The sequence below is a fragment of the Bufo bufo genome, chromosome 9, assembly GCF_905171765.1.
Source record: "Bufo bufo chromosome 9, aBufBuf1.1, whole genome shotgun sequence".
Taxonomy (NCBI): domain Eukaryota; kingdom Metazoa; phylum Chordata; class Amphibia; order Anura; family Bufonidae; genus Bufo; species Bufo bufo.
The window spans coordinates 192,937,750-192,959,494 of record NC_053397.1 but is presented as its reverse complement, the minus strand read 5'-3'; the positions used below and the strand labels follow the sequence as shown (position 1 = coordinate 192,959,494).

Below are 21,745 nucleotides of genomic sequence, written 5' to 3'. Positions count from 1 at the left end.
ACTGTAGAGTCTTTTTCATGGGACAACCCCTTTAACTAAAGATTTAAATTTAAAGGTGCTCATAAAAAAACTAATTATATTAAATTTGCTTCTGAAAAAAAAATAAAAAAAATTTTCTACTAACTTGCTTTGTGGCTGCTGTCAACAGCTGCCATGGTGACCGGGCTTTGCATTTAATGGGTGTTAATGGCGGACATGTTAACTTCCCAGGGAAGCAAATTCTGAGCTATTAGTATTGTCAATTTTTGATTACGGGAAGTAAACACCAGAATGTTCAGTACATAAAGATGGAAATGGGCTAGATGGAAGCTGGCTGCTGATGATAACCGTGATTTTCAATCCTCTGATTTAATTTTTTATTTTTTCTTGTTTCCACACAGGGAGAGAGGGTGTGAGGGGGAGAATGAAGCATTTCGCTGCGTCCGAGAAGCATGAGGTGGCACCGGTACACCCGCTCTGACTGGGCATGGCTGGTGCTGACTTGGTTGTCTGTAATGCTTTGTTTGGCAACCGCTACAGCCACACTTTCTAGGCAACATGGCGCGGCCGCCTCATCCGGTCAGGCATCACTGGACTGGTTGCTTAGTAACAGGGGCCCGTTCCATGGGGCCCAGCAATACATGGACTTTGCTGAGAGGTACCAACAAGGGTATACCACCAGGTATCGCGTTCACAGGTGAGAGGCCTTTGGTTACTTTTATGATGAAATGTGATTTTCATGTTTACATTTTATTGTCATTTCAGTCGCGCCTTGATTTCATATCGTCTGGTTTGGAAATACATATACACGGCATAGAGAAGACTTATCAAAACTGGTTGAAAGGAAAACTGTCTTAGTTGCCCATAGCAACCAATCAGATTCCACCTTTCATTTTCCAAAGAAGCTCTGCAAAATGAAAGGCAGAATCTGATTGGTTGCTAGGGGCAGTGAAGCTAGTTTTCCTTTATACCAATTTTGATCAGTCTCCCCCATCAAACTTAAAAAAATAAATAAAATACAGATGTAACAAGGATGGACTTGTCATTTAACTTTCTGAGCTTAGTGAGCCTATATGTAAGTTCTGCCAAAATACTAACTCATCTCTACTGCACTTACAGGCTTGGCACTGCTGCACCTATATCATTTAAAGGGAATCTGTTAACAGATCTGTACCTGAAACTGAGTGACGTGCACATCTGTGTTGATCCTATGTTCATATGCGGCCACATTGCTGAGAGCAACGGGGGCGTTACCATTACACCTAGAGACTCTGCTCTCTCTGCAACTGCTGCACTCGCTGCACTTTAATTGACAGAACCAAGTGTGGTCAGGTTTACACTGCCTGGTCCTGTTAATCAAAGTTTAGAGGGTGCAGCTGTTGCAGAGAGAGCTGAGCCTCTGGGTGTAATGGCAACGCCCCCGTTGCTCCCAGAGGCTCATTTGCTTATATTAAAACATCATTTTTCTCAGCAATGCGGGCACATAGGAACATGCCCTGTCAATCAAGGGCAGGGGAGAGTGTGCAAGTGCCCAAAGGATTCAGTTCCACCCCCTAGTGCTAAAACTTGCTCATTTGCATATGAATAAAACTCTCTGCAGCTATTTAGCATACAGACAAAAGAAAGGTATCATTTTAATCAGCATAATGAGCCCTACCAGCCAGTGTGTCTGGTTTAATAGGGTTGATCATGCTGACAGAGCCTCTTTAAAGAGGACCTTTCACCGATTATGACAATGTGAACTAAGTATACAGACATGGAGAGTGGCGCCCGGGGATCTCACTGCACTTACTATTATCCCTGGGCGCCGCTCCGCTCTCCCGCTATGTCCTCCGGTATCTCCGGTCACAAAGTTATGGTAGGCGGAGTCTGCCCTTGTGCTGCTGTAGCGCTGGCCAATCGCATTGCAGAGCTCACAGCCTGGGAGAAAATAACCTCCCAGGCTGTGAGCTCTGCGCTGCAATTGGCCAGCGCTACAGCAGAACAAGGGCAGACTCCGCCTACCATAACTTAGTGACTGGAATCTCTGCCTACTATAACTTAGTGAGCGGAGATACCGGAGGACATAGCGGGAGAACGGAGCGGCGCCTGGGGATAATAGTAAGTGCAGTGAGATCCCCGGGCGCCGCTCCACATATCTGTATAGTTAGTTCATAGGGTAAGAATCGGTGAAAGGTCCTCTTTAAGTTAAGGCCCTTTTACACTGACTGAGGATCAGGGCAATTATCAGGAATAAATGTTTTGTAGGAACACTTTTGAAATTGTCCTGATCAGATGTGAAAAATCTACACTGATTTCATATTAAGTTGACTTAAACCAAATGTCCACGTGGACACTATTTTCTTTTTTCTACTGTAAATTGATATCATACACATAAAAAGTTGAGTCAAAAAAACATTGAATTAACTATGATGTACGCATCTTGACATAGAGCTTGTTACCTTCTAGAGCTGGATTCATAATTCTGCAGGTTGTTATTGGAAGCAGTCAACAATCTTTTCATCAGACAGACCCCTGTCAGTTTCGCTGAGCCCCTATAAAGCTGTGCAGGTGTTTTTTCTATAGATCAGATTACTGTACATTGTCTGTTTACCTTTCCAAGAAGGCAAATTACTAGAAATGGTTCTGCGCAGAGACTGAGTCATCAAGGAGTGCTGGGACTTTTCAGCTCTTAATTAGGCTACTTTCACACCAGCGTTTTTACTGGATACGGCAGGGTTCAGCAAAAACGCTTCTGTTACTGATAATACAACCGCCTGCATCCGTTATAAACGGATCCGGTTGTATTATCTGTAACACAGCCAAGACGGATCCGTCATGAACTCCATTGACAGTTAATAGGGGGCGGATCTGTTTTCTATTGTGGCAGATTGTGTCCTCCGCATCCCAGGACAGAAAGCAAACTACAACATGTAGCGGTTTTCTCTCTAAGGCTGGGTTCGCACGGGCGAGATTTCCGCGCAGGTGCAATGCCTGAGATGAACGCATTGCACCCGCACTGAATCCGGACCCATTCATTTCTATGGGGCTGTGCACATTAGCGGTGATTTTCACGCATCACTTGTGCGTTGCGTGAAAATCTCAGCAAGCTCTATATTTTGCGTTTTTCACGCAACGCAGGCTCCATAGAAGTGAATGGGGCTGCGTGAAAATCACAAGCATCTGCAAGCAAGTGCGGATGCAGTGCGATTTTCACGCCTGGTTGCTAAGATGAAAGTCTATTCAACTGTATTATTTTCCCTTATAACATGGTTATAAGGGAAAATAATAGCATTCTTTAATACAGAATGCTTAATAGAAGGTCAATTGAGGGTTAAAAAAAAGAAGAAAAAAAAACTCATCTCCTCCAATTGATCGCGTAGCTGCCAGTCTCCTGTTCTTTCTTCAAGACCTGTCAAAGGACCTGTGGTGACATCACTGTGCTCATCACATGATACATCACATGATCCATCACCATGGTGATGGACCATGTGATGAGCTCAGTGACGTCACCACAGGTCCTTTGACAGGCCCTGAAGAAAGAACAGGAGACAGGTGTTCTGCCAAATCTCTATACCTTGCGAAAAGTCTATACCGGAAGTGACGCGGCTGCAGCAGAAGTGACGCAGCCGAACAGGCATCAGCTGGAGGAGGGTGTGCGCGGAGCTGCGCAAGCGCACATCCACCGGCTTAGCAAAGAATTATTGCAGCGCCGCGATAGAAGTACTTTGTACACCGCGCGTGCGCACTTAGGGGTGTAGAGATTTTGCAGCGCAAAATGTTTTATCAGATCTTCCTACCCCTGAGTGCGCAGGCGCCAACAAATCATCAGTTGCAGTTCAGCGCTACTATGTGGTGACCTCGGTATCCAGCACTCAGCTCTGCGGCAAGGATGAACTGCAACTGATGATTTGTGCGCGCGTGCGCATTCAGGGTTAGGGAGATCTGATGAAACATTTTGCGCTGCAAAATGTCTATACCCCTAAGTGCGCACGCACACCCTCCTTCAGCTGATTCCTGTGCGGCCGCGTCACTTCTGGTGCAGCCGCGTCACTTCCGGTATGCACTTTTCGCAGGGTATAGAGATTTGGCAGAACACCGGCAGCTACGCGATCAATTGGAGGAGGTGAGTTAATTTTTTAATTTTTTTTTAACCCTCAATTGAACTTCTACTAAGCATTCTGTAAAATAATAACATCTACACAACCTTGAACCCAAACCTGAACTTCAGTTCGGGTCTGGGTAACACATTCAGTTTTTTATCACGCGCATGCAAAACGCATTGCGCGATAAAAACGGAACGCAATCGCAGTAAAAACTGACTGAAATTGCGTACCTACTCGCGCGGGTTTGCCGCAATGCACCCGGGACGCATCCGGAGCCAAAACGTGACACCCGTGTGAACCCAGCCTAACGGAACGGAATGCATTTTGGAGGATTCTGTTCAGTTCAGTTTTGTCCCCATTGACGATGAATGGGGACAAAACTGAAGCATTTTTTTCTGGCATTGAGCCCCTAGGACGGATCTCAATACTGGAAGACTAAAAAAGTGAATGCAATGTCGTATGTGGGAAGTTGCTCAGCTTTTTATATTGAGTTATTCTAAATGAAAATCTGTGAATCCATGATATCATTGATCTAGTGATAATTATAAGAAACAGATTATGCTGTTTGAAGCTTGAGTCACCGGTATTTAATGCTGGAGATTCATTGTACTTGTCATTCTATTTTAAAAAAAGCCAGTCCCATGACTAGCAAAATGTGTTCAAGAAATAAAATACAAGTCCAGATGCTCTGATTTATTACTATGGACAAAGAGACTCATGTGTACAGTGCTGAGGAATATGTTAGAGCAATGGTATATTAAAGGTGTTGTCCCATGACTAATGTAAGCAATTCAAATCATATAGTACACGGCAATTTTTTTCTAACAAAGCTAGCACCAGCCCTGTACCTCACATGGATCCAGAGATCTCCCCATTCATTGCTCTGATAGATTTATATCAAGCTGACAGCTCAAGGGGCGTGTCCTTTCTGCTGCAGCTCAGGGGGGCGTGTCCATGCTCTCCCTATCACAGCTCAGGAGGCAGTTGAAGGATGGAACTGAGCATGTGCGGCCATCTCAGTGAGCAGGACAAAGAAATAAGAAAAAACAAAACAAAGAGCAGGTGGCGCTATACAGATACATTTTATCAAATAACTCAGTGGCTATACTAGATTTTTAATTACATGCAATTACAAAAGTATTCAGATCCAGGTGCTGGTTTGAAAACTGTAAAATATGTTTTGTGGAACAACCCCTTTAATAACAAAATAATTAAAATAAATAAATAAATAAAAAATTGCTTAGTTGCTTAGGAAGTTAAGAACTTGACTTAGGGTACTTTCACACTAGCGTTAAAGTTTTCCGGTATTGAGTTCCGTCCTAAGGGCTCTATACCGTAAAAAAATTGATCCGTTTTATCCTAATGCATTCTGTTCAGTTACTTTTACGGTATTTGGCCAGAGAAAATACCGCAGCATGCTGCGGTATTTTCTCCGTCCAAAATTCCGGAACACGGCATTATTTTCTATTGAAATTCATTAATGTCAGATCCGGCACCAAGTGTTCCGGCAAAACGGATCCGATTTTGCGGTCTGCGCAGACCTTTAAAAATGCAAAAAAAAAATGAATACCGGATCTGTTTTTCCGGATGACACTGAAGAGAAGGATCCGGTGTTTTAATGCATTTGTTAGACAGATCCGGATCCGTCTACAAATGCTATCCGTTTGCACACGGACCTCCCGATCCTGCTGTATCTTCACAACGTAAGTGTGAAAGTACCCTTATGTTGGAGCCCAGGTTCCGTGTAATCCAGTGATCGACCGTATCAGAAAAAAACTTGCTGTGTGCCTTAAGGGGCCTAATCTTCACTGCTGCGTGGTTCTGTGTATATATTCAACCCCTTTAATGCCGGTGCTTGGTTATAGCGGTCTTATGTAGGACCCCTCTAAGGACGGCGGGACACAACAGTGTAACCTCCGTGTGGCGTTCCTGTGTGGTGGGTATGATTCTATCATTGTGTTTGGAGACTAGGGAGCCCCATCACAATTTGGCTATGACATTTTAGATAAACCCTTATCTGCAACTCATCTTATAAATTAGCGGATCAGGCGGTTTAATAAATACATGATGGGGATTATCCTTTTAATTATCACTGAGCAGCATAGGCTTCATAGCGTCAAGGAGAGTTGTGGTTCTGCATAATTTCACCCGAGGCAAAGATTCAGTTTGACCAAGCCTTTTAACTAAATATCTCAGTCAAGGCAAAGTGTCTTGTTGGCACCCACACAGGCGCCCCACAACACTAAGGGCACATGAGCCGCCCATACCCTCCAAGCTGCTCCCCTGGCATCAGGTCTAATATATGCTGATGGTCTATTCTATTACATGTGAACAATCCTGGATCTTGTTTTAATGTACAGCATTAGCAGGAACAGCGGAAATCTATAGATTATGAATTACCTACAGCTTTATCACTGAGATGGCTATACTTATAATGAGACATGAGGGAGAATTGGTTTTGCCCGCATTATAGAGCTGAAATGCTGAGATATGGATCCTTTGTGCATCCTCCATGTCTTATAACATTACTAAGTGCAGCTTGTTTTCAATTATTCTTAAAGGCTATGTACACCTTTGGGAGCAATTCTTTTTTTATTGCATCTTACTCATTTTGGGGTAAAAATCATTTTTTCCAATTGGTCTTTATTAAAAAAAAATAGTCAGCCGTTCTGTCATAAAGGGTTACCTGTTGGTTTAGCTGTGAAAATCGAACTTTCACTTTGTGCGGGTCATCTAATAAACCTTATCTCTAAATTACTAAAAGGTCATAAACACTTATTTAAGCCCTATTCTTATCAGTAAGATAAGACTTGAGCTATAATGAGTGTTTGGGTCAGAGATAAGGAGCCCTCAGGTCAGCTGCCTGACGGAACAGAGATAAAATTTTAGATCCTGTTACTAGAGAAGCGAAAAAAGGACAAGTTTTTAATAAAGACCAATTGAAAAAAGTGATTTTTAGCTCATAATGAGTACAATGCACTAATAAAAATGCAATAATAATGCAATAATACAATATAATAATAATACAATATAATAATAATAATAATACAATATAATAATACAATGCAATAACAATTTAAAAAAATGGCCCCAAAGGTGTATATAGCCTTTAAAGTGCAGATTCTCTCATGAAGTTTAGAACTAAGGAACTGAGGGCAAACTTTTTTGGGGTGGGGCTTAGGAAATGGTCCACCTCAATCTCATATGCAGCATCTCCCCCATTAATTTTGAAAATTCAGAAAGAGAGACAGAACATTTTGAAAGTGGAGCTTCATTTTAAAGAGGTCCTTAGTAAACACTTACGCTCCCCATGTAATAACAGTTCTGGACCATCTATTCTTATGACTCTATGTTGTGACATTCCCCTGTTATTCCTTCTAGAAGCTTATGAATCAATCGCCAGCAGTCTGCAGTGAAGTTCCAGATGGATGTCACCAGTTGAGGGTGTGTCTCTGCAAAGTCATGTAATGCTTCCAATCAGTGCTGCCAGTGTCAGACTCCCAACTAGTAACACCCATCTGGACCTCGATTGCAAACGGTTGGCGATTCACTCATAACTTCTAGCAGTAATAATAAAGGAATGGTACAACATAGAGTTAAAACAGTAGATGCTCCGAAATTGTTATTACAAGTAGTTTTTCTAAAACAGACATGTCAGGAGAGGTGATAGGTCTTCTTTACCTGTCTCAAATGGAGTGTTAATAGCTGAACCTGTGCAAAAACATTAATGCAAACAAACCAATATTACAAGATCAAAAGGTGAACTATATTCTTCATCCCCATCTAGCCCTGAACAGCTCTGACATTTAGGCATTGGGTTGTAAAGTGCAATGAGGTGAAAGTGGTATTTCAGAATCTCAGCCATTCCATCGGTAACACAGTGAAACTGTCTTCAATCACAGGTCCAGTTTTAAAAACCCTTTTGAGTATGGATGTAGTAACATAAAGTAACATAGTAACATAGTACATAAGGCCAAAAAAAAACATTTGTCCATCCAGTTCGGCCTGTCATCCTGCAAGTTGATCCAGAGGAAGGCAAAAAAAAACCCTGTGAGGTAGAAGCCTATTTTCCCCACTTTAGGGGAATAAATAATTCCTTCCCGACTCCAATCAGGCAATCAGAATAACTCCCGGATCAACGACCCCTCTCTAGTAGCTATAGCCTGTAATATTATTACACTCCAGAAATACATCCAGGCCCCTCTTGAATTCCTTTATTGTCCTCACCATCACCACCTCCTCAGGCAGAGAGTTCCATAGTCTCACTGCTCTTACCGTAAAGAATCCTCTTCTATGTTTGTGTACAAACCTTCTTTCCTCCAGACGCAGAGGATGTCCCCTCGTCACAGTCCTGGGGATAAATAGCTGATGGGATAGATCTCTGTACTGACCCCTGATATATTTATACATAGTAATTAGATCTCCCCTCAGTCGTCTTTTTTCTAACGTGAATAGCCCTAATTTTGATAATCTTTCAGGGTACTGTAGTTGCCCCATTCCAGTTATTACTTTAGTTGCCCTCCTCTGGACCCTCTCCAGCTCTGCTATGTCTACCTTGTGTGGTCTGACTAGCGATTTGTAAAGTGGTAGGACTATGTTCTCATCACAGGCATCTATGCCCCTTTTGATGCAACCCATTATCTTGTTGGCCTTGGCAGCAGCTGCCTGACACTGGTTTTTGCTGTTTAGTTTGCTGTTTATTAAAATTCCTAGATCCTTTTCCATGTCAGTGTTAGGGTACTTTCACACCAGCGTTTTTCTTTTCCGGCATAGAGTTCCGTCCTAGGGGCTCTATACCGGAAAGGAACTGATCAGTTTTATCCTCATGCATTCTGAATGGAGAGCAATCTGTTCAGGATGCATCAGGATGTCTTCAGTTCAGTAGTTCAGTAGTTTTGACTGATCAGGCAAAAGATAAAACCTAAAAGCATGCTACGGTTTTATCTCCGGCGAAAAAAACTGAAGATATGCCTAAATGCCGGATCCCATAGGAATGTATTAGTTCCAGATCCGGCATTCAAAATACCGGAATGCCGCATCCGTCCTGCACAGACCGGTAAAAATGTGAAAAAAGATACAAGACGGATCCGTTCTTGCAATGCTTTTGTGAGACGGATCCGCATCCAGATCCGTCTCACAAATGCTTTCAGTCAGCGGCAGATCGGCGGATCCAGCGGCCAGTTCCGACAACGGAACTGCCCCCCGGCTCACACTGCCGCAAGTGAGAAAGTAGCCTTACCGAGTGTTTTACCATTTAGTATGTACGGGTGACTTGCATTATTCCTTCCCATGTGCATTACTTTACATTTGTGTTAAACCTCATCTGCCACGTATCTGCCCAAGCCTCCAATCTATCCAGATCCCTCTGTAGTCATATACTGTCCTCTTCAGTGTAAATTACTTTACACAGTTTAGTGTCATCTGCGAAAATTTATATTTCACTATGCAAGCCTTCTACAAGATCATTAATAAGGCAGAAAAAGTAGACAAACTTCATAAATACATTGTATCACCTATCTTAAAGGGGTTGTGCAAGAATGGTGGGAAGGGAGGGGGGGGGGGGAGCGAACGACCCAACTCTCCATTCTGCCAAACCTGCAAAAGGAAGATCACTAGCCTGCTCCCGGCACTAGCTCCCCGCTCCTTCTCCTCCAGGCCTGCAATGCTCCTCTGGGCTTCATCAATCTACAAAATCAGGTTTCAATTACTGGCTGCAGTGGTGTCCTGCTCCGCTTTCGTCATCATCATCAGTGGCCAGTGATTGGCTGCGGTGATGTCAACCGTACGTTGAGATTGATGGAGCTCAGTGGAGCATTTCAGACCTGGAGGAGAAGGAGAGGGGAGCCAGCGCCAGGAAGCAGGTAGGTCATCTTCCTTTTGCGTGTCTGGCAAAATGGGGAGTTGGGGGTCGTCCCGCCACCATTCTTGCACAACCCTTTTTTAGATTAAAGTTTTTGCACGTCTGGCAGAATGGGGAATGGGGGGTTGCCAAAACCCTTCCCATTCTTGCACAATTCTTTTAAGGTCTCTTTACACTGCTAGATGTAGCAGATGATTTTTGGGAAGGAAGAGTTCCTTCCCGGCAATCGCCTGCTCGGCATTGGAGGAGACATTTACACGGAGCGATCTCCTCCACAGTGTGGGGAGTAGTGATCGCTGATGCCATCGCTCGTCCCCATACACAATCATTGTTTGCCCGCAGGAGACGCTGTTTAGATAGCATGATCTGCTGCCGGCAAACAATGATATGGTTTAGGGGAGCGCACAAACAATCATATTAACTGATGAACTTACGGGGTTAATCTGGTAATCGGCGGCAACTTTACACTGCCAGATAATCGCTAACAGGCGTTCCTACAAACACTTATTAGTGATTACCCGGCCGACGCTTGGCCAGAGTAAAGGGGCCTTTAATTATCTCGTGAGGTCACATCTGCATTAGGAATTAAATTTTTTCCGTTCCATCCTAGGAGCAGAAAAATAGAATTGAAGCTGTGACGGATCCACCGCACAGCGTATACAAACAGCGCCCGTTAGACCCAGCTAACTTATAAAGGGGTCCGTCGGGTTTCGTCATGGGGTCCACTCTCTTTTCTTTTCTGACCCTTGTCAGCACTGAACATATAACTAAATTATCCTCTTCATGATGAACATACAGATCTTCCCCCACAAGAAATGATGCAAAATTTAGGGTTCTCTATACCACTCTCCTTGACGCGGGCAGACGATAGAAGGGAATCTACTTATCCACGTGCAAGTAAAGGGGGGTCAAGAGGAAACAGGGTTCACTGACAACTTGTCACTACACAGGCAGGTGTCAGTAGTGTTACTGCGCAGAGCTATGGACAGCGGAAGTCAGAAATCACTGAGCTGCACTCCCAGGGATCGACCTGTCAGAAATATTCTAGATTTGGAATGGCGAATCATGTGCTGCATGCTGATCAGCAGTGGATGACAGAAAGCATGAAAGTAAAGCTGTGTGTGCAAGAACAGAGTATTTACAGAACTGCACGCAGGGAGGATGTGCAGCTGCAGAGATGGGGGACAGGGCAGAGGAGCCGTATACAATGGAAGGTCGAAATCCGAGAACTGGCAATGACAGGGACAGGAACTGCAATTAACAGAGCAGCACGGATATGCTGAGTCTGACAGCTCAGTGCACACATAGGACTGGGATCAAAGGTTAATGTATATGAGGAGCTGATAATCATAGATCAGTGCACACAGGGAGGTGACAGTCACAGATCAGTCATAGATCAGTGCACACAGGGAGGTGATAGTCATAGATCAGTGCACACAGGGAGGTGATAGTCATAGATCAGTGCACACAGGGAGGTGACAGTCATAGATCAGTGCACACAGGGAGGTGACAGTCATAGATCAGTGCACACAGGGAGGTGACAGTCACAGATCAGGGCACACAGTGGGGTGACAGTCATAGATCACTGCACACAGGGAGGTGACAGTCATAGATCAGTGCACACAAGAAGGTGACAGTCATAGATCAGTGCACACAAGAAGGTGACAGTCATATCACTGCACACAGGGAGGTGATAGTCATAGATCAGTGCACACAGGGAGGTGACAGTCACAGATCAGTGCACACAGGGAGGTGACAGTCATAGATCGGTGCACACAGGGAGGTGACAGTCATAGATCAGTGCACACAGGGAGGTGACAGTCACAGATCAGTGCACACAGGGAGGTGACAGTCATAGATCAGTGCACACAGGGAGGTGACAGTCATAGATCAGTGCACACAGGGAGGTGACAGTCACAGATCAGGGCACACAGTGGGGTGACAGTCATAGATCACTGCACACAGGGAGGTGACAGTCATAGATCAGTGCACACAAGAAGGTGACAGTCATAGATCAGTGCACACAAGAAGGTGACAGTCACAGATCAGTCATAGATCAGTGCACACAGGGAGGTGACAGTCACAGATCAGTGCACACAGGGAGGGGACAGTCATAGATCAGTGCACACAGGGAGGTGACAGTCATAGATCAGTGCACACAAGAAGGTGACAGTCATATCACTGCACACAGGGAGGTGATAGTCATAGATCAGTGCACACAGGGAGGTGACAGTCATAGATCAGTGCACACAGGGAGGTGACAGTCACAGATCAGTGCACACAGGGAGGTGACAGTCATAGATCAGTGCACACAGGGAGGTGACAGTCATAGATCAGTGCACACAGGGAGGTGACAGTCATAGATCAGTGCACACAAGAAGGTGATAGTCATAGATCAGTGCACACAAGAAGGTGACAGTCATATCACTGCACACAGGGAGGTGATAGTCATAGATCAGTGCACACAGGGAGGTGACAGTCACAGATCAGTGCACACAGGGAGGTGACAGTCATAGATCAGTGCACACAGGGAGGTGACAGTCACAGATCAGTGCACACAGGGAGGTGACAGTCATAGATCAGTGCACACAGGGAGGTGACAGTCATAGATCAGTGCACACAAGAAGGTGACAGTCATAGATCAGTGCACACAAGAAGGTGACAGTCATAGATCAGTGCACACAGGGAGGTGACAGTCACAGATCAGTGCACACAGGGAGGTGACAGTCATAGATCAGTGCACACAGGGAGGTGACAGTCATAGATCAGTGCACACAAGAAGGTGACAGTCATAGATCAGTGCACACAGGGAGGTGATAGTCATAGATCAGTGCACACAGGGAGGTGACAGTCATAGATCAGTGCACACAAGAAGGTGACAGTCATAGATCAGGGCACACAGGGAGGTGACAGTCATAGATCAGTGCACACAGGGAGGTGATAGTCATAGATCAGTGCACACAGGGAGGTGACAGTCATAGATCAGTGCACACAAGAAGGTGACAGTCATAGATCAGTGCACACAAGAAGGTGACAGTCATAGATCAGTGCACACAAGAAGGTGACAGTCATATCACTGCACACAGGGAGGTGATAGTCATAGATCAGTGCACACAGGGAGGTGATAGTCATAGATCAGTGCACACAGGGAGGTGACAGTCATAGATCAGTGCACACAGGGAGGTGACAGTCACAGATCAGTGCACACAGGGAGGTGACAGTCATAGATCAGTGCACACAGGGAGGTGACAGTCACAGATCAGTGCACACAGGGAGGTGACAGTCATAGATCAGTGCACACAGGGAGGTGACAGTCATAGATCAGTGCACACAAGAAGGTGACAGTCATAGATCAGTGCACACAGGGAGGTGATAGTCATAGATCAGTGCACACAGGGAGGTGACAGTCATAGATCAGTGCACACAAGAAGGTGACAGTCATAGATCAGGGCACACAGGGAGGTGACAGTCATAGATCAGTGCACACAGGGAGGTGACAGTCATAGATCAGTGCACACAGGGAGGTGACAGTCACAGATCAGTGCACACAGGGAGGTGACAGTCGCAGATCAGTGCACACAAGAAGGTGACAGTCACAGATCAGTGCACACAAGAAGGTGATAGTCATAGATCAGTGCACACAAGAAGGTGACAGTCATAGATCAGGGCACACAAGAAGGTGACAGTCATATCACTGCACACAGGGAGGTGACAGTCGCAGATCAGTGCACAGAAGAAGGTGACAGTCATAGATCAGTGCACACAGGGGGGGTGACAGTCATAGATCAGTGCACACAGGGAGGTGATAGTTATAGATTAGTGCACACAAAGAGGTGACAGTCATAGATCGGTGCACACAGGGAGGTGATAGTCACAGATCAGTGCACACAGGGGGGTGACAGTCACAGATCAGTGCACACAGGGAGGTGATAGTTATAGATTAGTGCACACAAAGAGGTGACAGTCATAGATCGGTGCACACAGGGAGGTGATAGTCACAGATCGGTGCACACAGGGAGGTGACAGTCAGATCAGTGCACACAGGGGGGTGACAGTCATAGATCAGTGCACACAGGGAGGTGATAGTTATAGATTAGTGCACACAAAGAGGTGACAGTCATAGATCGGTGCACACAGGGAGGTGATAGTCACAGATCAGTGCACACAGGGAGGTGACAGTCACAGATCAGTGCACACAAGAAGGTGACAGTCATATCAGTGCACACAAAGAGGTGACAGTCATAGATCAGTGCACACAGGGAGGTGACAGTCACAGATCAGTGCACACAGGGAGGTGATAGTCATAGATCAGTGCACACAGGGAGGTGATAGTCATAGATCAGTGCACACAGGAAGGTGATAGTCATAGATCAGTGCACACAGGGAGGTGATAGTCATAGATCAGTGCACACAGGGAGGTGATAGTCATAGATCAGTGCACACAAGAAGGTGACAGTCACAGATCAGTGCACACAAGAAGGTGATAGTCATAGATCAGTGCACACAAGAAGGTGATAGTCACAGATCAGTGCACACAGGGAGGTGACAGTCACAGATCAGTGCACACAGGGAGGTGACAGTCACAGATCAGTGCACACAGGGAGGTGACAGTCATAGATCAGTGCACACAGGGAGGTGACAGATCAGTGCAGACAGGTCAGGATATTAGCACATAGGTTTTTGGTTTGCCCAGATCGGTACACAAATGGTGATCATAGTTATAGATTACTGCAGACAAGAAGGTCATAGTAACAGATCAGGGCACACATTGTGAATATTGTAGGCACTAATCTGTAAACATAAATGGAGAGACGAAAGATTAGTGTATCCGGTGTGTTACTAGTCACAGACTTATCAGTTAGTATTGGTCATTGATAAACACACCCAAGGAGGAAATAATCACAGATCCAGCTCTCAGAAAGGTGACAGTCACAGACCAAAGCACACATGGAGACCACTGTCACACATGATAGCACACAGCGAGGACATAGTCATATAGCATCACACACAAGGAGGTCGTAGTCATGCATCACTGCACACAGAAAGGTAACGGTCGCATATCAGTGCACCTAAAATGGTGTTAGTCACAGATCAGTACACAAAGTGAGATAATTGTCATTCAGTATTTCAGTGTGCCACTTTGTTCTGATAAGTTGTTGTAATACCTGTCTTTCTGTGCACTGTGTACATTCATAGCAATGTATGGAAAACATAGGGCTAACCTTGGCAGAATGCTTAGGTTACCAGGGTGATGGACTTGGTCCACCCCCTGGGTAGTGATTGTAAGTCTAGCAAAGCAATGGAGAAAACCTACAGATGTAGTAGAGTTAACACACATGCTTTATGAGACGTGCTATCTAAACTAAATGCGTTAAGCAAACACCTTCAATTGCTTTTCAATGGCTTTTGATTCAAGATAACACGATGAGTTAAGAAATTTGAGTTAAGAGTTTGTGTGTTAACCCTGCTACATCTGTACATGTGCAAGCTCATCAGAGCTAGACTAAAGTTCAGAGGATCTTGACAAGGAAAAGGACCCTTGAGAGAAAAAGACCAGTCATCTTAGAAAGTCCAGAATTATCATGCATCATGCAGCGTTGACTTCAGACCACAAGATGCATATTTGCTCATTTATGGCAGAAAGGCTTTGTTTCTGCACTTCTCAGCCTGGTAACTGCAGAAGGAGTTAATAAGGACAGTACAGCATGCCTGTGGTTATTTTGAAAAGATAGCCAAGTGATAGCCAAGTGCTTGGAGTTAGCCTCAGGGAGTACTACGACTTGCACCCAGAAAAACACCTCAAATCAAGGGCACCCCGCCTAACACCAGACAGGAGACCCAACTCCAGGGAGTGCCCCAAGGGAAGAAAGGGTGCACCCTCCAGTCAATGCATGGCCCTAGGGAGAGCCAGAAGGGGAGTTTGCTACTGTGAACTGTTAGTACTACTACCAGAAGCATATCCACCGCTATTGCTATCTGCCTAACAGCATTTCACCTAAGGGCTTGCTGCAGTCACAGACCAGGACACACGGGGTGGTTGGTGCCAGGTCACAATTAAGTGCCAAATGAGGGTTGTTTGCCACAAATCAGCGTGCACAAGGATGTACCTCTGGCCTGGAAAAGTCACAGCTGAGGATTAGGCTATACTTACACAACCGTATCAGTTTTGCAGTCTGAAAACCACGGAATCACATATATCTCCTATATATGTGGCTCCAGAAGTGTCTGGTTGCTACTGGTAGCTACTTATCTTAGGCTACCCTGGACAGAGGACTTTTTTTATGGGATTGTAGTTGTGGCCATATGATTATACCTGCAACCAGCTTAACACCACACTGTATACACAGAGATGAAATCTGCAGATAATTGTGCAGAAGACATATTCGGGCATGGAATACAGGGTGCATGAGAATGATAGGCACTTATTAGATTATATAGGGAGTTCATGCAGCAAGCCCCTGAGGAGCCAATGCAGAAGATGGGAGTGGTAGTTGCCCTGATGAGATATTGTGTGATGGTCTGCTCTCTTTCAGGCTGTTTATTCTTCTGGATCGTTGCATTGGAAAGGTGGCCAGAAGAACAAAAGTCTCTCTTTACTTAGTGCAGAGAATAATTTGTGGCACGTGTAGCAGTTCAAAGTGCAGAGGTATGGTGGCTGGTTGGATGGAAATGTATGGCACTTGCAGGCTCTTGTGGATTTAGGTATCCACCGTGTGATATAGGCTTGAAGTTGGTATGGCCTGCTGGTTATTCTAGGTGATGGATGTCTGACCTGTTTTCCCTCACCAGCAGCAGGGTTTGTGAAGGTGTGGTTTTGCTGATCACTCTGCTGAATTTATCCACTGTAGCTTTTGGGAAATCTGGATTCTGGTAACCTTCCTGGAGTAAGGGTCTCACAGGAAATCTAGTTAAGGTCCCTTGGAGCAGGAGCTCTTGCATGTACTTCCTCTCCTTTTGCTGTTTGAACAGGAACTACCACTACTGGTAGGAAGTAGGACCATCTCACTCTTACCAAGAGGAATGGAATAGGGTGATAAACCCTCTACCTGCCAACCATTGTGAGCGTATGGTGGTCATATAAACTAGGGTGTTTCATAAGAAGATCTGATTCTGCCATCACCTGTAGAGCTAGTCACCCAACTTTGCCAAGGTGCTGAGTGGCATGATTCGAGTGCATGGATGTATTACAGCATAAGGAGACAAATGTGGCATTCATATCCTGGAAAGAGTGGCCACAATGTGTACCAGTAGTCCGATTAAAAGGGTTTTACCATGAACAATAATCTACAATTTGTAAACCAGCAACTGGATCTGAATACTTTTGTAATTGTATGTAATTAGCTACTGAGTTATTCAATGAAATCTATCTGTATAGCGCCACCTGCTGTTTGCTCTTTTTCTATTTTCTCTGTCCTGATCACTGAGGTGGTAGCACATGCTCAGGTTCATCCTTTAACTGCCATTGGCTGCAACAGACAGGACACACCCTCTGAAAAATGACATGCCCCCTAAGCTGATAACTTGAAATAAATCTAGCAGAACAATTAGAGCAATGAATGGAGAGACCTCTGGATCCATGTTAGGTACCGGGATGGTTTAAATTTTGGTAGAAAGAGGTTGGTATGTACTAGATTATGTATGATTTCCATTTTTATGTTAATAATGGGATAAACCCTTTAATTGTTCTCTATCTTTACTTGAAACACAGAAAACCTACGAAATGGTTAAAAGATGAAGGTATTTAAAAAAAAAAAAAATCTTTGATTTTATGGATATCTGCTCAGGGTACCGGAAATGTCTACAGTCACTGGTTTGTACACCGGTTGGTATGATGCAGGTAAACATATGTAGATTGCAGTGCACTGTTCTCAGATCAGTTCTCACACAGGGAAATGGTTCTCACAGATCGGTGCACCCGTAGAATTGAGGCGCACTGATCTGTGCAAGCATGAAGGTGATAAAAACAGAAGATGAAATTTGCCATGCAACATGGTATGTGATGATGTCTACATGCAGACAAAGTTTGCCATTTAGATCTTTAGGGCATGACCACACTGCGCGGTCGTGTGGTTCTTGTCACCTGGTCGTGTTGCGTTCAAGTGCCACACAGATGTACGGACTGCAGTGGACTCTAACTAAATTAATGAAGACCACACTGTTTAGTTAGTCTGTATTGTTAATGGCCATGCAGTATTGAAGGTGCTGTGCAGCCATTAACAAGACAGAGCGACTGAATAGTGCGGTCTTCATTTTATTGTTAGAGCCCGCTGCGGCCCGTACGTCCATGCAGTTGAGGCCAAGAGAACACTCTTTTGGCGGCCATTGAATCAATAGCAGCCTATGATATGTTTAATATATACATTGGGTGTTTTTCTCAGCATATACAGTATATGAAAAGCAGTGCTCACTGTGTGTGCAGTTGTAAGCCGTGTACCAGGGTGGGCCCCCCAGTCATGAACAAGGAAAACAACCCCAACACCAGCTTTTGCCAAAACACAATTTTACTAACGCGTGGTAATAATCACAACCACAAATGCTGAGAACATAAAATATATTTATATACACCCAGCCTAAAGGCTGAGACCCCTGTGTTGCACAGCACGGTGCCCTCTGATGGATGCCTGAGGAAATTTTGCAGTAATTTACCTATGGGCGGGCACAACTAAAACTGCCTCACAGTACCTACTATTACCCGGAAGCAAACACAAACAATTTTTTGGGTGCTTAGTAGGGGCTAGCCTGCAGTGCAACACAATAGTTTACAATCTTACCGTGCGCTATAGTATTCCCCCTCCCATAACTAGTCCGGTAGCACGTGCCTGATTATTACTCCTGAGCAAAACACTGAACTGGAAAGAGTTCATGGGGGTGTTTATCAGCTCTCAAATGTGCAATGTCCCTTTAAGTAATTGAGTCCTTGTAGTACCAGTAGCAACACTTTAGACCTGACAAAAAGCAGAGACCCTAACTAGCTAACTACAGGCCTGGTCTCTGTCTCTAGGCGCCAACACTGCAGTGAGATGCGTTCTTACCGACACGGGTCTGCTCTTCATCCACTGATAACTCTGAACTGAACAACCAGTTTCTCCAGCAAACATGAAGTCCCGCAGGTTATGCAGCTTTGTTCCTTAGCTCTTGTCAGCCATCCTGGAAACAATCCTCCTTTCCCTGGACAGGCTCTGGGTCTTGGACAACGATCAGCTTCACTCAGCTGCAGCTGTGGTCACTGAGGGGTCCTCTCACTCCTGGATCCATCAGATCCTCTGCTCACACACAGTTCCTTAGTCCAGCTCAATTCTAAGATGGCTGCTGCTTCTTCTACCAAGTTCTAAAAAACCACACCTCTCTTGAATATGAAAATATATGCAGTCTGTTAGCTGTGTCTTAGAAACAGCGGCATCTTGTGGCCAAACAGCAGAATGTCAGTCCAGATCATTTAACTTAATTTAAACAAACACAATGTTCAGACAATGAGAGCTGTTTCCCCATCTCACACAGTGGCCAGGTTTGGGGTGGCCGCAATGCTATGCTGGGTCTCCCGGACATTGTCCAGGTGTTACCACATGTTGCTCTCCAGAAAAGATGGTAAGGCGTGGTGCACCCCAATGGGAAATGAGTCCAGAGAGTCAGGGTCTGCAGTAAACCAGGGTGCTTCTTTACTGAAGAAATTCAGGTGCAAAACAATACAGGCGAGGAATAGAGCTGGTTTCTCCAGTTTCCTCCCTGACAGAAGCAGGGTTTGATGCCCAGGAAAGGACTGAGCTAGCTGTCCCTCTCTCTCTCAGAAGGCTGGTACCCTGGCCAAAGACTGGAGGCACAAGGTCTGTGGTAGAGTATCCTCGTCTCAGCGTCTTCTTCTGGTCACTCAAGTGGTTCGGCAGAGTCTCCTCTTCTAAGCATTGTTCCCTAACTGCAGAACACTAGGGGCTCTGACTGCTCATCTTATATTCAGTTTCTGGCTGATCTTGAACTTTGTAGTGGGAGGGGTGGAGTGGAGAAACTCAGCACAAACAAATGCAATGTTTCAAATCCGTATGTAATATACTTACATTAGAGCTTCAATTATACTCAATGGCAATGACACAGCAGTTTTTCCAGACACAAACAGGTTTTCAGACTTAACAACAGAGCTAAACAAGACATTCAAAAGGTCAGTCTGTCTGGTCTTGGTGATAAACAAGTCTGGCTTTTTCCCTCCAAACATGCTCTTCTTTAATCCCTATGGTGGCAGTGGAAAATTAACAGTTTCTCATTCAAAGTCCCAAAAATCTCTCAGTGTTTATTAATCCTTTCCACAGAGCCTCGCAAATTCATTGCAAATGAACAGGATATATATCACAGCATACATATAAATGCAGCTAAATAGTATTAAACAATATAAGTCAATGCAAGTTAACTCTTTAAAGTGAAATAAAGAAGGAAGTTTCATAGGGGAAATAGGCAAATGTCCACAAATGCCCAGACTTCAAAGTAACCCTGCTCCAGGGCATTACATGTGCACTTATCTTACCTAGAATAACCAGAAATCCCACGTAAAACTATATATAAAAAGCACAACCCCCAGAGCACAATGGAAGTCAATCGGAGAAACCGAGCATTAAACCAGGCACCCCCTGCTCTGAAGAGGGGAGGGCGCCGAGTCCCACTGAGGTCTATGCAGAAGATCACTGTACAGTGAAGGAATCCCTCAGTGTGGCTTAGGAGTCCCTGCTCCCGTTCGGGAGACGCCGCCCTCCATTTCGTCATGCCCTGGGGGAGGTGCCGGGATGCTGGCGTGCACATCGGGATAGACGTCACTTCCGGTTGCGTCTTCTCTTTGTGTACGCCGGTATCCGGGATACCGGGCATGCGCAGTGGGACCCCAGGGACGCCGAGACGCCTGCCATCCTGATACTCCACGATGTAAGTTTTTTTAACCATGCGGCTATTGACCTCACAATTAGCACGTACAGGTGTTCACTATAATTAAACACAAAGCATGAGGCACTTTATATATTGGGCAGTGTTGGTTTGTTTATTTGTGAATTTTGAAAACTGCCAGTGAGATGTCACTATGTATGAAAAGACTGTGATCTTGATACATGTTATATAAATGAATGCACATATGATCATGAAAAACTTTTTAATGTAAATCCACCATTTCCACTATTTATATATTGTAAATTATGCTATTATCAATTAGTTTGTTAATTGACCCACTAAGCATCATGGGTATAAATGTAGATGCTGTGACACCAATTGTTATGCTTGAGAAAGACTGCAATGAGCAGTTGAAACGTTGCACAGGGGAATAAAGCGGGTCGTTTTTTCATCTTATCCTGGAGTGCTGCCTCTTTTTTGGAAATTCTACTACTTATTTAACCTTACAGCCAGAGGTCAGAGGATTTTGCACCCGGCTTGATCTGCAAGTAGTGCTGCTGCTCTCTCTTTGTATTTTATATATATATATATATATATATATATATATATATACATATCTCTGATATATATGAATGCATAATATGTGGGAAACTACCACTGATGTTTTTAGCAATAATATATTTACATATATTATAATACATTATATATTCTAAATATATAATAATATATGTAAATATATTTATGACTAAAGGTTTGAACACAACCTTCAATAGTACAGCCAAGACCCTTAACCACTACGCTATACAGCTACATGTTAACCTGCAGTGAAATATAAAATGATACTTCTGCTGTATAGGAATACTTACTACATGACAAGCTACTATGAGGTTTTTCTGACATAGTTTCTCATTCAGCTTTATAGCTGAGTGGTTAATGTCCTTGCCTCTAATGTAGAAGGTTG

At 44.5% G+C, this 21,745-nt stretch overlaps 1 protein-coding gene across 1 annotated transcript in view; it reads left to right on the top strand.

Moving 5' to 3' along the window:
* The first annotated feature begins 431 nt into the window (after positions 1-431).
* The window catches only part of BRINP2 (BMP/retinoic acid inducible neural specific 2), a 331,421-nt gene continuing 310,107 nt past the window's right edge, over positions 432-21,745 (top strand). The window contains 1 exon segment of the mRNA XM_040407224.1: positions 432-676. Within this exon segment, the coding sequence (XP_040263158.1) occupies positions 432-676 (245 nt within the window).